The sequence below is a fragment of the Lepisma saccharinum genome, chromosome 7 (assembly GCF_977018435.1).
Source record: "Lepisma saccharinum chromosome 7, izLepSacc3.1, whole genome shotgun sequence".
NCBI classification, from domain to species: Eukaryota; Metazoa; Arthropoda; class Insecta; order Zygentoma; family Lepismatidae; genus Lepisma; species Lepisma saccharinum.
This window is the reverse complement of record NC_139235.1, coordinates 18,280,548-18,293,944: the sequence shown is the minus strand read 5'-3', so window position 1 is coordinate 18,293,944 and position 13,397 is coordinate 18,280,548. Positions and strand designations below refer to the sequence as shown.

General features: G+C 37.8%; 1 protein-coding gene across 6 annotated transcripts in view; it reads left to right on the top strand.

Moving 5' to 3' along the window:
* Window positions 1-13,397, top strand: part of Tnpo-SR (transportin 3) — a 100,134-nt gene that overhangs the window by 18,692 nt on the left and 68,045 nt on the right. For all 6 annotated transcript variants that reach the window (XM_083125035.1, XM_083125040.1, XM_083125037.1 and 3 more), the window contains exon 4: window positions 2,585-2,740. In XM_083125035.1, coding sequence (XP_082981161.1) covers window positions 2,585-2,740 — 156 coding nt within the window. The remainder of the gene's footprint in view (window positions 1-2,584; window positions 2,741-13,397) is intronic.

Sequence of the window (13,397 nt, the reverse complement as noted above, 5' to 3'; positions counted from 1 at the left end):
AATTGACTTATCGCGTCGTTCGGATCCGCTGTGCGGCTGTCCTAAGTTTCATATTCTTACTCATAGAGAGACCACTATCTTTGTGTTCCAACAGCTAAACATAATACTAAGTTATTTAAATGTGCCTCTTTCTCAAACCTGTCTTGAATGGAGTTACGACACTTGTACTCTGAACTCCTCATGTGTGATACATGCAACTGAAGGGGTACATTACTGTGAGTAATTCCCCAACTCATGGATGGAAAATCTGTATGTTGAGGATCCCAGAACCGATATGTCTAATAGCTAGTAGATAGTCAATCAATTGTTAAAGATAAAACACTCACACATGTAATGAAACTCAGTATTTCACAGTAGTGCAACTATATGGGACTACCACTATGACCACAAAAGTACAACTAATTTAAAAGTTGATCATCCCACTGAAACACCCTGTATCATAATGCAAGATCATTCTGCATGCTACTCATTTTGACACTTCCGGTAACCTAACCTAATCCAATCAAATTGTATCTAACCTAACCCAATTTTTCTTGTATTTATGTTAGGGATGTACTCATATGAAATTTTTGCCAGTGCCATTAAGGAACCAATATTATATAAATCTGATATAAAATTTGAAATGTTCTTTAAGAATATAATTTCATTAACCTCCATAATTAATGTGTGTAACCAGGTGACTGCTGTGAGTTTTGCCTTTGAAGAAAAAAAACATTTATTATTATTAAATGTAATTTGTTTATTCACTTTACCAAGTAATGACTGATAACATGTGCATTGTGAACATCTGAAATACTCATTTGGTGCTTTGATGAAATGTTTAATATTAATAGTTTCACTTTTAAAATTTGCCGTGGTATTCCATTATGTTTAAAGTACACGTTAAGATTTTTCTGTGTGCTGTATTAATTAATAAATGTACTCGGAAGTTTCATGGTAACTAATGCATTGGAAATTACCCAAGGACATAGAAATAAATAATGCCAAATACATATTTTAACTTTTTGTTGCATGTTTTAATACAGGTAAGGTACAGAGAGGGGTTTAGCAGCAATAGTGTGTGTACTTGAGATTGAATTGTAATAATTTTGCTATGATTTTCTATTACAATCAACATTTTTTTTTACTTGTATTGTTCAAAAGGGTGCCTTATATATGACAATAGTTACATCCCTGTTGCAATTCCCAGTCTAGCTGAGGCAACAAGGACACCTTTCACCTTTACTATCTTACCTCTAGAATTGCTTAGAGTTTTGTGCAATGGCACAAAATGCAAGAAATCTCTTCAGATCCTGGTTAAACTTGCACTTTTCGTTCACTTTCTACCAAGGAACATCTCCCGCATGCCCACTAATTTAATGTGATATATACAGGATGTCCCAAATAAAGCTACCCATAGTGGTTCAAACAAAATAAAACTATACCAAATGAAACTATCAAGTCAGCACAGTTTTATTTGCTGCAATAGTGTGCTAGACATTGCCTACAGCAGGAGTTGGAAATTAGTGCCCTCATTCTGAAGGCCACTATAGGTATACTTGGTGATTTTGCATTTGCAAAGATGAGTTATATATATTAGAAATTAATTTAAGCTAGCTTGGTGACTGAGTTTGTTAAGTTGATCTCGCCACCAACGTTCCCAGGTTCGAATCCTGGCATGCGAGGGTAGTTCTTTGTGAGTGTTCCTGATCACTATGCAGCCTAATCATTGCTATAGCCAAAAGAAACAGAGAAGCTACGCTACATGACAATATTACAAACATACGTACATCAGAGTGCACAAATTATGTCTTTATACTCATAAAGACGATAATAATATGACAGAATTGTATGCTCATTAATATACTAATTATAGAAATGACAGTTTGATAAAATTTTAGGTAACCTTATATTTTCTGATGCAATAAAGAGCACTTGACTTTATGTAACCTAGAAAGTTCTAAAAAATATGTACATTTTTTACCCTAAAATTTTCCAAAACATGAACAAAAAACATGAAAATATAACCCACAAAATATTCCTAAGAATTACAAAGTATGTATTAGGCATTTAGAAAAGCAACCAATTGTTCTTTACAATGCATTGTTCAACCTACAAAGAAATAAAAATATAAACTTCATATTTTTTTGGTGAAAAAATATACATTACCTTCACAAACAGGAATTTACAAATAATATTTGTTAAAATATTAAGCACACCATAAATATGACCATAAACATGCATTTAAATTGTGTTTTGTCCAAAATATTACCTACAGGTCATGCAGAAAGAAGCCAGTATAAAAATAAAACAAAAAATCTAAGTACTGATTTATCCATCTCGTCTTAAATTAAAATACCTCCTCATCTTGACTTTGGCCTGATGATAAATGTTCACTGTTGTACAGCTTTACATATTTATAATATGTAAATGATGGGAACTTGCACCAGTTTAAATTCTGGAGGAAAACTTGGATAGGGAGTGAAATGTGAGGCATATTAAACTTTTTTTTTGTCCTGAGTACGGGTGTTTATTTTGTAAGGTGTCATTATTGTAGGAAAATAATGGTTGACTCTTTGTACTAAAGTAATTTCTTATTTTACAGAAAGTGTGTTTGTCTAGTGGAAACCAAAACCCCCAGATTCACGTCAGGGTGCTGCGGTGTTTCACCTCTTGGGTGTCCATCCAGGCAATTACATTGTCCGATGTTGTGGAAAATATTGTCGTGACTCATGCATTTTTGATACTTACAAATCACCAGGTACAGATAATTACAATTTTTTTTCGTTGATAGCGAACTGGTATATTAAATAGTAGAATAAAAGGTACTTACGTTGGCATGTCATAATTTTTCTTATCCTTGGTAAAATATAGGATAACAAACCTTATGCTGTGCCAAAGACTTTAATAAAGAAAAGGCATGTATAGTGGAACCCTGACTTGATATTCCCAGGATTTTCATTTTCCTGCATGATACAATCACTTCCATGGTCTCACTAGAGTAAAATGCTATGAAATTTTCCCAGATTTAATATTTAAAGTTTTTTCGCCTTGGTTCTCTGAAAAACATAAAAGTAAGGTTCAACTGTATTTTTTTCACCTTGAAGATGTTTCTAGCATGCGATGTTAATTGGACATTGTGTCTATTTTTTTGGTTTTTTAAAGACTTACCTTACTTCACACATTCTTTCCAGAGTTATGATAGAGACTTTTATGTTCCTTTACGGTCCCCCCTTCAGGATCAAAATTCTGCATTGAATTTTTATAATTTTATGATATATGCCAATTCCCGTACATGAAGGAATTTTGTTTTATTTCACACTGACATATATATATATATATATATATAACAGACATAAAATTAAAATATCCGTCACCTCGCACACATGATTGAAATAAAATTAAAACGCCGTTGATTAGAGTTAAGCATAATTCATCTCTTACGCAACTGCATATTATAGCAGAACAACTGTCTATAGAGCAAGTTGCTGAATTTGCATCACATGTACACCAGAGTTTGTTGTGGTTACACTAACCTGTCACTAGAGCATGACGTAAGACAATCTTACCTTACATAAGTGACACAGTTTGTAGCCACAGCTCTAAGGGCAACATGGCAAAAGTTCCCCTCTTCACGACGGAAGAGTTTATCGTGCAAATAAGGTGAGTAAACTATGCTTCGAGAATTACATTACTCCACAACTTCCTGAGTTGTGATAGAGACTTTTTGTGTTCCTTTATGATACTTATTCTAACTACGATTAAAGAGAGCACGTTTTCTCCTGTCTACAGGTAAACACTAGGACTGACGTGTGATTTTACTACAGTTCCAGTATGCTAACCAACTACGGAGTGCCTCAGAAATCTAGACTACTTTTTGCTCCACTTATGCTAGTACAGTAAAAACTGCATATCCTGGAACCTCTATAAGAAGGAAACCTGTAAATACGGAAAAAAAAGTCCCCAGAACGGACCGATTTTATACCTGAAAATGACCTGCTTAAGGTGGAAACCTCCTTAAGCGGAAACTGAACACCATTTAAAGACCAACAAGATGTTTTTATTCTCAGTAAGACGGAAATTTCTTGCTTTATTTTTTTCGCTCGCAAGAGAACAATGGAACAAGCCTCTGTTGCCACTCGCTTATCGGTAACATTGTCGATATGAAAGAATGCGCTACAATACTCATAGCTGTTACGATTCCGTTTCTTTCTTTCATCTCTTACCCTCCTTCTCCACCTTTCTTTGTCTATTTCTCTTCTGTTCTTTCGTCATCTTTCTATTTTTCTTGTTATCTCTCCTTGTTTCTTTCTTTTTTCTTCACTTTTATCTCAATCTTTCTTCACCTCTCATATTCCATCTTTCAATCTTTCTCTTTCCCTCTATGCACATCGTGCTACGATGACAGAGGTCCTGGGTTCGAAAAGATACATAAGTACGTACTGTACGTTCTTACAATACTGTAAAAAGTGTACCAACATTTTGTATAGTTACATAATTGTAATCTCTGCTATGCTTATTGCGACTGTATCACATTTTTATTCATGTACGTACATGCATTAGTACTCTACATTATACCCACATAATGCCTGGTATGTTTGCCATTGATGTGTCAAAATTTACATACTTATTTGTAACACTTTTGGAGAAAAAGAATATTTTTCAATATAGAACAAAAAAATTCGAAGCTACAAAATATAATTTGTTATCCTACCTTGATCCCGCCTGTCTGCCTTGTACCTCCTTTTGAGAGATGTAAGTGCTTTTGTGTGAAGAGGGGGCATACCTAGTTGATGTGGATTCACAGTACTAGAGCACTGAATTCCAAGATTTGCTAGTTCATCGTAAAATGCAGGTGATGAGAAATAGTTGTTATAGACAATTTATGGCCAACGTTTCTCACCTTCTGGGTCAAGTCAACCACTAGCTGATGTGTCGATGTCCTTGTGTGTGTGGCTAGGTCTCTGTTTTCCCCAGGTAAATTTTCATGTTGTAAGTATATCCCAATTCGTTACTGATTTGCGAATAAATGTCTGATCTTCCACAACCTATCGTAGTCTCATGTATTTGGGTCTCGGTGCTGGGAATTGTCCTCGAAATGAAGAAATCTGAGGATATGTAAGAGCAGTCTCAGATAGTCTGTCTGAAGCAGAGGATTGAAAACAGTCCGACACGTGCCCAATAGTCTTTGATTCTGTCTACTCTGTGATGTTCCATTGCCAGAAGAACGGAAAAGAAGGTGATGAAGTCTTGTATCACAAAGGGAGTTGCTTGTCTTGTTGTCCCATGTTTCGCAACATGCTGGTCGTAGTATCTTTGGGATTCCACAACCAGTAGATGGAAATGTGCATGTGTGAACAGTAGTCTGAAGAAGTCAAGGGGAGATGAATTTTCATCCAAGGGGAGAGTCACACATGGTTTCCTGTAAATGGTAGGGGAGTAAACTGTTGGTGCCATCCAGTTGGTTTTTGTCAGGTTGAGTCATCAGGAGCAGAGTCGTTTTCGTCATCCAAAGATCCACCCTGAGTCCACTCCCCAAAGTCATCAGGTCGGCGATGTCTTCATCTCTCCCTTCTGAATCCATACCTAATAACTCATTCTCAATTTCACTCGGTGACAAGCCGGGTCTTCTTTCCATCTTATACATCCTTTGCTCTTGTTGGAGGAGAAAAAATCCTCAATGCCACAGCTCGCCACTGGTCACATGCCACAAGCTGGGGAACACACACACTGAACGAAAGTTGAAACTCGAATACAGTCAACTCTCGATTCAACGACCTTTCACAGTTCCCGGGAAAAGGGTCGTTATTTCGAAGGGGTCGTTATCGGAATTTGCACTAATTTGCAGCTTAAAGGGAGCTCAAACGGACACAAAGATGCCTAGGAGATGGTAACACCATTTATCCTGGTAGTTATACAACCTGTTATGCACAGGATGCGTGTTGTGAGAAGGAAAATAAAATAATGTTACTTTATTTCAATTGTGCACAGTCCAGGAAATACTTACAATTCTAGTTCATGAGAAACCCGTTTGCACTGAGACCAATGGAAAGGAAAACAATCTCTCCCTTATTGCAAGCGAAACTCGAAGAATCTTGACACCAGTCAGACTGGTGCCAGCAAAAGTCGGGAGATAATCGGGCAGAATGAATGTTGGATTTTATATGGGTTTACTGGAGCATTGTCTGTTACAAGATTAACTGGTAAAATTAGATCTCTCTGGAGAAACAACACAACCTGTACCAGACAAAAAAAAATAAAGGCAGGGCTGTAATGTTCGTTTTGGTTCGGCTGTGTAAAATACATCGTAAAAAAAAGTCACTTTTCTTTGCTTCAACCAACAGGGTGGCGACAGACCTGGAAAACCTGGAAAACCGGGAAAAGTCAGGGAATTTGAGGTGTCAAAAAAAGTCAGGGAAATGTCAGGGAATTTCGTCTTCATTGACTTCTTTTTTATTTATTTATTTAAAGATATCCTTATGGAACTCTGCACGGGAGCAGGAAGTCTCGTTCGTAAGTTTCGGCATCAACTTTTAGGCCCCTTTTATGCGCAACACAACCATGGCGCCAGAAACCAGTGATGGCAGGAGGAGAGAGAGAGAAATTTCTCTCGCCCGGGCTTCTCGGCGGGAATTTTAAATTCGAACACTCTTTGGAAGAAAATTGTTATAACTCTGGCACTATGGGAGCAATCTACTTCGGATAACTTTTGTTTTGCAGCTAAAACATCAGCGCATGCAACCGTGTACAATTCAGAATGCCGAACCGTGGAAGGGGAGTTTGGGGGGCACGACCTCCGAATTTCAATGGAAAAAAGCAAAAATCTGGAGTTTGCCCCCTCTTCTCCCACTATTTTGGAGAGAAGGCTCGAACTTTCGTATTCTCTTCAAAGAATGGACATTTCTCAAGAGAATGAAATATGTTTCATGTTCTTGGGTGCCATATAAGTTGAATAATGAGCCAAAATGTGATTATTTTTTTATGAAAAATAGGTAATTTGCAATTTTGGAGGAAAATTGTTATAACTCGGGCACTATGGGAGCAATCTACTTCGGATAAGTTTTGTTTTTCAGCTTAAACATCAGAGCATGCAACCGTGTACAATCCAAAACGCCGAACCGAGGAAGGGGGTTTGGGGGGGTGCGACCCCGAATTTCAATGGAAAAAACAAAAATTTGGAGATTGCCCCCTCTTCTCCCACTATTTTGGGGAGAAGGCGCGAACTTTAGTATTCTCTTCAAAGAATGGACATTTCTCAAGAGAATGAAATATGTTTCATGTTCTTGGGTGCCATACAAGTTTAATAATGAGCCAAAATGTGATTATTTTTTTTTACGAAAAATAGGTAATTTGCATTTTTGGAGGAGAATTGTTATAACTCGGGCACTATGGGAGCAATCAACTTCGGATAAATTTTGTTTTGCAGCTAAAACATCAGAGAATGCAACCGTGTACAATTCAGAACGCCAAACCGAGGAAGGGGGGTTTGGGGGCGCGACCTCCGAATTTCAATGGAAAGAAACAGAAATCTGGAGTTTGCCCCCTTCTCCCACTCTTTTGGGGAGAAGGCGCGAACTTTAGTATTCTTTTTATAGATTGGACATTTCTCAAGAGAGTGAAACATGTTTCATATTCTTGGGTGCCATACAAGTTTAATAATGATCCAAAATGTGATTATTTTTTTTTACGAAAAATAGGTAATTTGCATTTTTGTAGGAGAATTGTTATAACTCGGGCACTATGGGAGGAATCTACTTCGGATAAGTTTTGTTTTGCAGCTAAAACATCAGAGCATACAAACGTGTACAATTCAGAATGCCGAACCGAGGAAAGGGGGTTTGGAGGGCGCGACCTCCCAATTTCAATGAAAAAAAAACAACAACAAAAATCTGGATTTGTGTCCCCCTTCTCACACTATTTTGGGGAGAAGGCGCAAACCTTAGTATTCTCTTCAAAGAGTGGACGGTTCCAAAGAGAATGAAACATGTTTCATGTTCTTGGGTGCCATACAAGTTGAATAATAAGCCAAAATGTGAAACTCTTTTTTTTTTTTACGAAAAATAGATAACCGTGTACAATTCAGAACGCCGAACCGAGGAAGGGGGGTTTGGGGGCGCGACCACCGAATTTCAATGAAAAAAACCCACAAAAACCGGGGGAGTAAAGGTTAAGCCTCTAAATATTACGTGAAAATTTCATGGAATTATCATTTTTTCTTGTCCATATGGGAGTAGTAAGGGGACTTGTCAACAGATGGAGGGGATAAGAGCAGGTGGCGCCGGCCGATAGTTGTCAGACATCGTAGTAAGGCATTTTGTTGGAGAAACTGAAGGAACATGGAAACAAATAGGTTCCATTGATACATACGATTTTTGTCGAATATCGCCACCCGACAAAGTATCTCACAGAAATTGCATGGACTGCAACATCCAACAAAAATCGTATGCATAAACAAGAAGAGCTTTAGACTGCAAATATGCTGCTGGAATTTTATTACTCTTCTGGCTCACTTCACCTTTTTTAATGTACCAGTGCTTACGAAGATCTTCATCATCCTGACGTATTACTGGTTTCGCACAAGTTAACATACGTTTACAATGACATTGCACTATTCTTAGATATCAAGAAGAATCCAACCAAACGGGATATATATTGAATACTATCACGAAAAAGTAAATCATAAATCTGCATTGGTGAACGTTATAAAAATTGGCAAGTGCATGCTCCCAACCTCAAATTTAGTACAACACTATTATTGCAATGAAATTAATTCCACGTACCCCCACACCTCCTATACGCCTTCATGGCGTGGTGCTATGCACAGGGGAACACTTTACCTTTTTTTTTTTTTACCTCTGTCCTGTCTGTTTAAACTCGTGAGAGATGGTCATTAATCTCTCACTGAGTAAGGTTAATGTCGAATATTATGAAATAAAATACTAATAATAAATATGTAAATATTTTAATATCATATTTACTCGAGTCATTCAATCATAAAAGCAAATCACTTTCTTCAAGAATTGACTTTTCTCTGCCAGCCCTGCTACATTTTCACTTTCCATCTACTGATTTATACGAGGGGTGGCCAGAAAGTAATTTCCGATTAGTAGGGACATTGATTTTTCGCAAACGCCAAAACCGTGCAAAATGGTAATTGCTGCGAAGTTATGTTTAGGAATGGGCAGTGATGTCTGGACACATTTTTTGCCCGTTTGAAATATCGAAATAATGCGAATTTGGCATAAAATGCGCATTGTTGGCGTTTTTAGCGATTTTTTGAAGAAATGTCCTAAAACAACGAAAAATTTCATGAAATCCAACATTTTTGTCTTTTCTAGGACATGTTTGTGTACATAGAACATGCAAGTTTTCCAACATTTTATTCAAGAGTAAACTATAGGGTTATACGTACATTGAATAATTCCGACAGCCACATTAAATCATGTATTTCCCACGATTTTTGCAACTTCTATCAAAACCATTTGCATCACAGAGCAAAGTGGCAGGGTTCTAACAGGAGATCGAGTGCATATCTACCGTCACACGGGAGCCACATCTTCGTATTTGTCGTACGAGATATGTTTTGATTACCAAGCTAAGTGCGCGCCATCGGCATTTGTCGAGCGAGTAATAATGGAGCTCAGTCGTTAGGGCATCTTGACTACTATGCGAGAGACCCGGGGTCGATTCCTGCGGGGGAGAACCGGGATGTTTTCCACCTATTCAAACTGCTCCGGCAGCCACCCAGCATCATATGAAGCGGGTACCTTGAGGAAACTTTGAGGGATAAAGGTAGTCAGGAGCGTGGTGCTGATCACATTACCCCCACCTTCAGCCGTGATCAAGAAAGTGTGGTGCCCTAACTCCACACCCCTATACACCTTCATGGAAAAGTGCAAGGGAGCACTTTACTTTTACTTCCTCAAAAATCTGTTCCAACATATCAAACTGTCACGAAAATACTAGACCATGTGACCTACAATTTAAAATAATAGTTTAAAAGCACAATGGAGTATTAAGTTTTGCTATATTTGGCAGATAAATGTTCTAAAACAAAAACGCGAATTTTGGAAATGTAACACTAACAAGTCAAAATAGAAAATGCCAATTTTTGGTGCCATAATATATTGGTATCTGTCACGTGAGATTGATTTATTTTAATTTTTTGGGTGCATCGCCACTTATGGTCATTATGCACCCTTCAGTATATACGAGGAAAATTCCATTATCTAAAATCCTTACCTTAAAATTAAGAAAGGGGTATGGAAAATAACTTTCCCAAAATAACTTTCAAGATATCAAACTCTCACTAAGAGACATAAGCCATGTGACTTACAATTTGAAACAGTATAGTTTAAAAACACCATGAAGGTATAATTTCAGATATTGGGCAGAAAATGCGCTAAAATGAAAATGTGAATTTTGAGAAAAATAACACCCAGTAGTAAAAAATAAAAAAATAAGAAAATACACCAATTTGAAAAAAAATAATAAAATATCAAGGTCCCTACCGATTAGGCATAAATAAAACAAGAATATCATTTGTAATTTATACCATTAGTAACAGTGAGTCCTAACCTAATTTTCGGCATAATCACCACCGTTGTTCTGGCATTTGTCGTAGCAAGGCACTAAATTTTGTATGCCCATGTTATATGTGTCTGACAGCAGAGACTGGATCTATCTGTACAGCAGTGTAGCTGTCAAATCCTTGCCCTGCCAGAAACCTCTTCAGTTAAACAAAGAGATGAAAGTCGCTACATTCAAGGACATGGCTGTACATGGAGTGGTCCAAGATCTCTCACCTGAAGTGATGCAAAGGGCCCGTGGGTACTCGGCTGGATGGGGTTGTGCACATTCGATTGGCCTTCCGTGAATTGTCTGCACCATCGTCTGACCATACTATCACTCACGACGTCCGGTCTGCACACCTCACATGATTGCTGGTGCAATCTTTAACCTAGAACTGTCCTAAAACGGTTGCATTGCAACTGTACCAGATTACAACTGCATGCCACTTCTTCCTGCCTGCATGTGTATGTGTGTCGCTCTCCGACCACTAGTGCTGCGTATAGGCACCATTGGAGCTTTTTTCAGGATGCCCCTCGTATATGAACTTTCAGAAGCTTTTATTATTAGAGTGTTCCTGTTTTAATGTGTGGTTTAACTAAATCAGGTACCTATACAATGCAATTCTATAAATGCCTTGCGTTAAATTTCTAATACCTACATACCCTTTTCGTCAGCAATAATGGTATAACTGCATGTTGTCAGTTTCACAGTACTTTACTTGGATATACTGTACTGAAGCAGAAATCCTATTGATAATGTAAGGAAATATGACACTTTATTTTGCTCGATTCAATTGTTTCACTTATATGCAAGAGTTAAGTTGTTTGCTTTACAGAGAAGAGAGAAGTAGCTTTATGCATTGAAAAATGAGTCCGCACTCATGGTTCTTGCAAGCAGAGGGTTCCAAACCTCAGTGGAAATATCAACATATAATACCGAGAATGTATAAGGAGACTGATAAATTACAAATTGTACAGGGTGTCTATAAAGTCATTTAACATTTCTGCATGAACAGGATTTATGGTGCAAAATACAATATGTACTGAAACATATATCACAGTAGGACACAAAATCAGTATAACTCAATGTGACCACCCCTCAAGTCTAGGCACATATGCCAACAATCCACCATAGCCCGAAACACCTTCTCCAACATAGCTGGTGTAATCTCAGCAACTGCGGCCGTAATGCATTGTTTCAACTGGGCTATGCTTTGAATCCTCGCCCCGTACACCTTACACTTGATAAACTCTCAAATGTAAAAGTCTAATGGGGACAGATCGAGAGGGAGGGGAGGGGGGCAACTTCCCATTGCGAGACACGACCAATCCATCTACCGGTAAAAACTTCATTTAGGTGATCACAAACGATGATGGCAAGATGGGGTGGTGCCCCATCCTGTTGGTGCATAGTAAGAAGCTTGGTGTGCCCCAATCCACCATGCTATGAGCCACAGTTGGTAGATGCTGGGATTATGGATGTGGTGGGGATACGTGTGATCGCGTCCTGTACATTTTCCACAATTTGTGGTGTTATGGCTGGCCTACCAGGACGTTCTTCATCCTCAACAATACCTATTCACTTGAATTTGTTGACCAGGTTCTTAATAGCCAGCCTGGTGGGGCCTGGTTTTCTGAATTTCAGAGTGAAGTCCATCCGCACCTGTTCATATGTCATTCCACGCAGACGAGCACAAACAACGGCTATTCTCTCTTCTATAGAGTACATTTTATCAGATCACTTGGAAAAAAGAAAAGGTTTGTCATTAGTTCATTGAAATGTATTTCTTAGTCAATCACTCTTCACTCTTATCTCATTCAGTCGTAACTTTAAAAATAATCAAGTATTTTATTTTAAACTTACTGTGTGTGACAGAATTCCGTAATCCTTCCCTAGCTTGTGTATTGTAATAATTTTCCAAATTCACTATTTTGCAGTTTGAATTAATATCATAGAGAATAGAGAAATTAAGTCAATTTCATAGAAGATAATATTGGTACTTAACACAACCATACGTGGATCTGTATGAGTTTATTATTTCCATTTGCAAAAACATCAATTTAGTTTAGTTTGTAATTGTCAGGGGAAAATGTAAATTTTGTCCTGGAAAACCTGGAAAAGTCAGGGAATTTTATTTCTGCTTGTTTGTAGCCACCCTGACCAACTTCATTCACCCTCCTTCCCCATTCAAGGGAGCAGTCCAAACTCCTTCCTTGACTTGCATTGTAATCCAGCGTGAAAAAGGAAACGCGCAACTTGCGATCTGTTTTCACCCATATTCTAGGACAAGTCATTAAACAGCGTGGCAGTCGATAATCATTCGGGTTTGGAATTGAATTTCACTTTAAACTGTATATTTAGTCCCGATTAGCCCATCAGCATAAAATGAACTGAAAACAAGCTTTATGAAACTGGGCATTTTCACATATCAAAATGGTAGATCCTTATTTACTCTCACGTTAATCGACGATTTAATGTTGGATTTAGGAGTATTCTCGATGTCAAACACCCACCCTTCCAAACGTTTTTCCCTTGAATAATGTCTTTTTAATCTGTCTCAGCGACCATTCCTACATTGAACACACTTTTTTTTTCCTCCACATGAATGGTTCTGAAGAAAAGCGGATGCAAATTAAATTTACAGATTTGCTTATCGGAAGGTTCAGAACATGAAGTTATTTAAACTCTTGTTTTCCTTTCTGGAGATCGAATTTCCTTATCGTCAAATCAAAACAGCTTTGCGAGATTCAAAACAATAACTTTTTCCTTCGCGCTGGATGAATCATCGCTGTTATCGGCAAGCAAGAGCTTTGCAGATGCTAGACAAAACACTGGCGCCAGCTGCA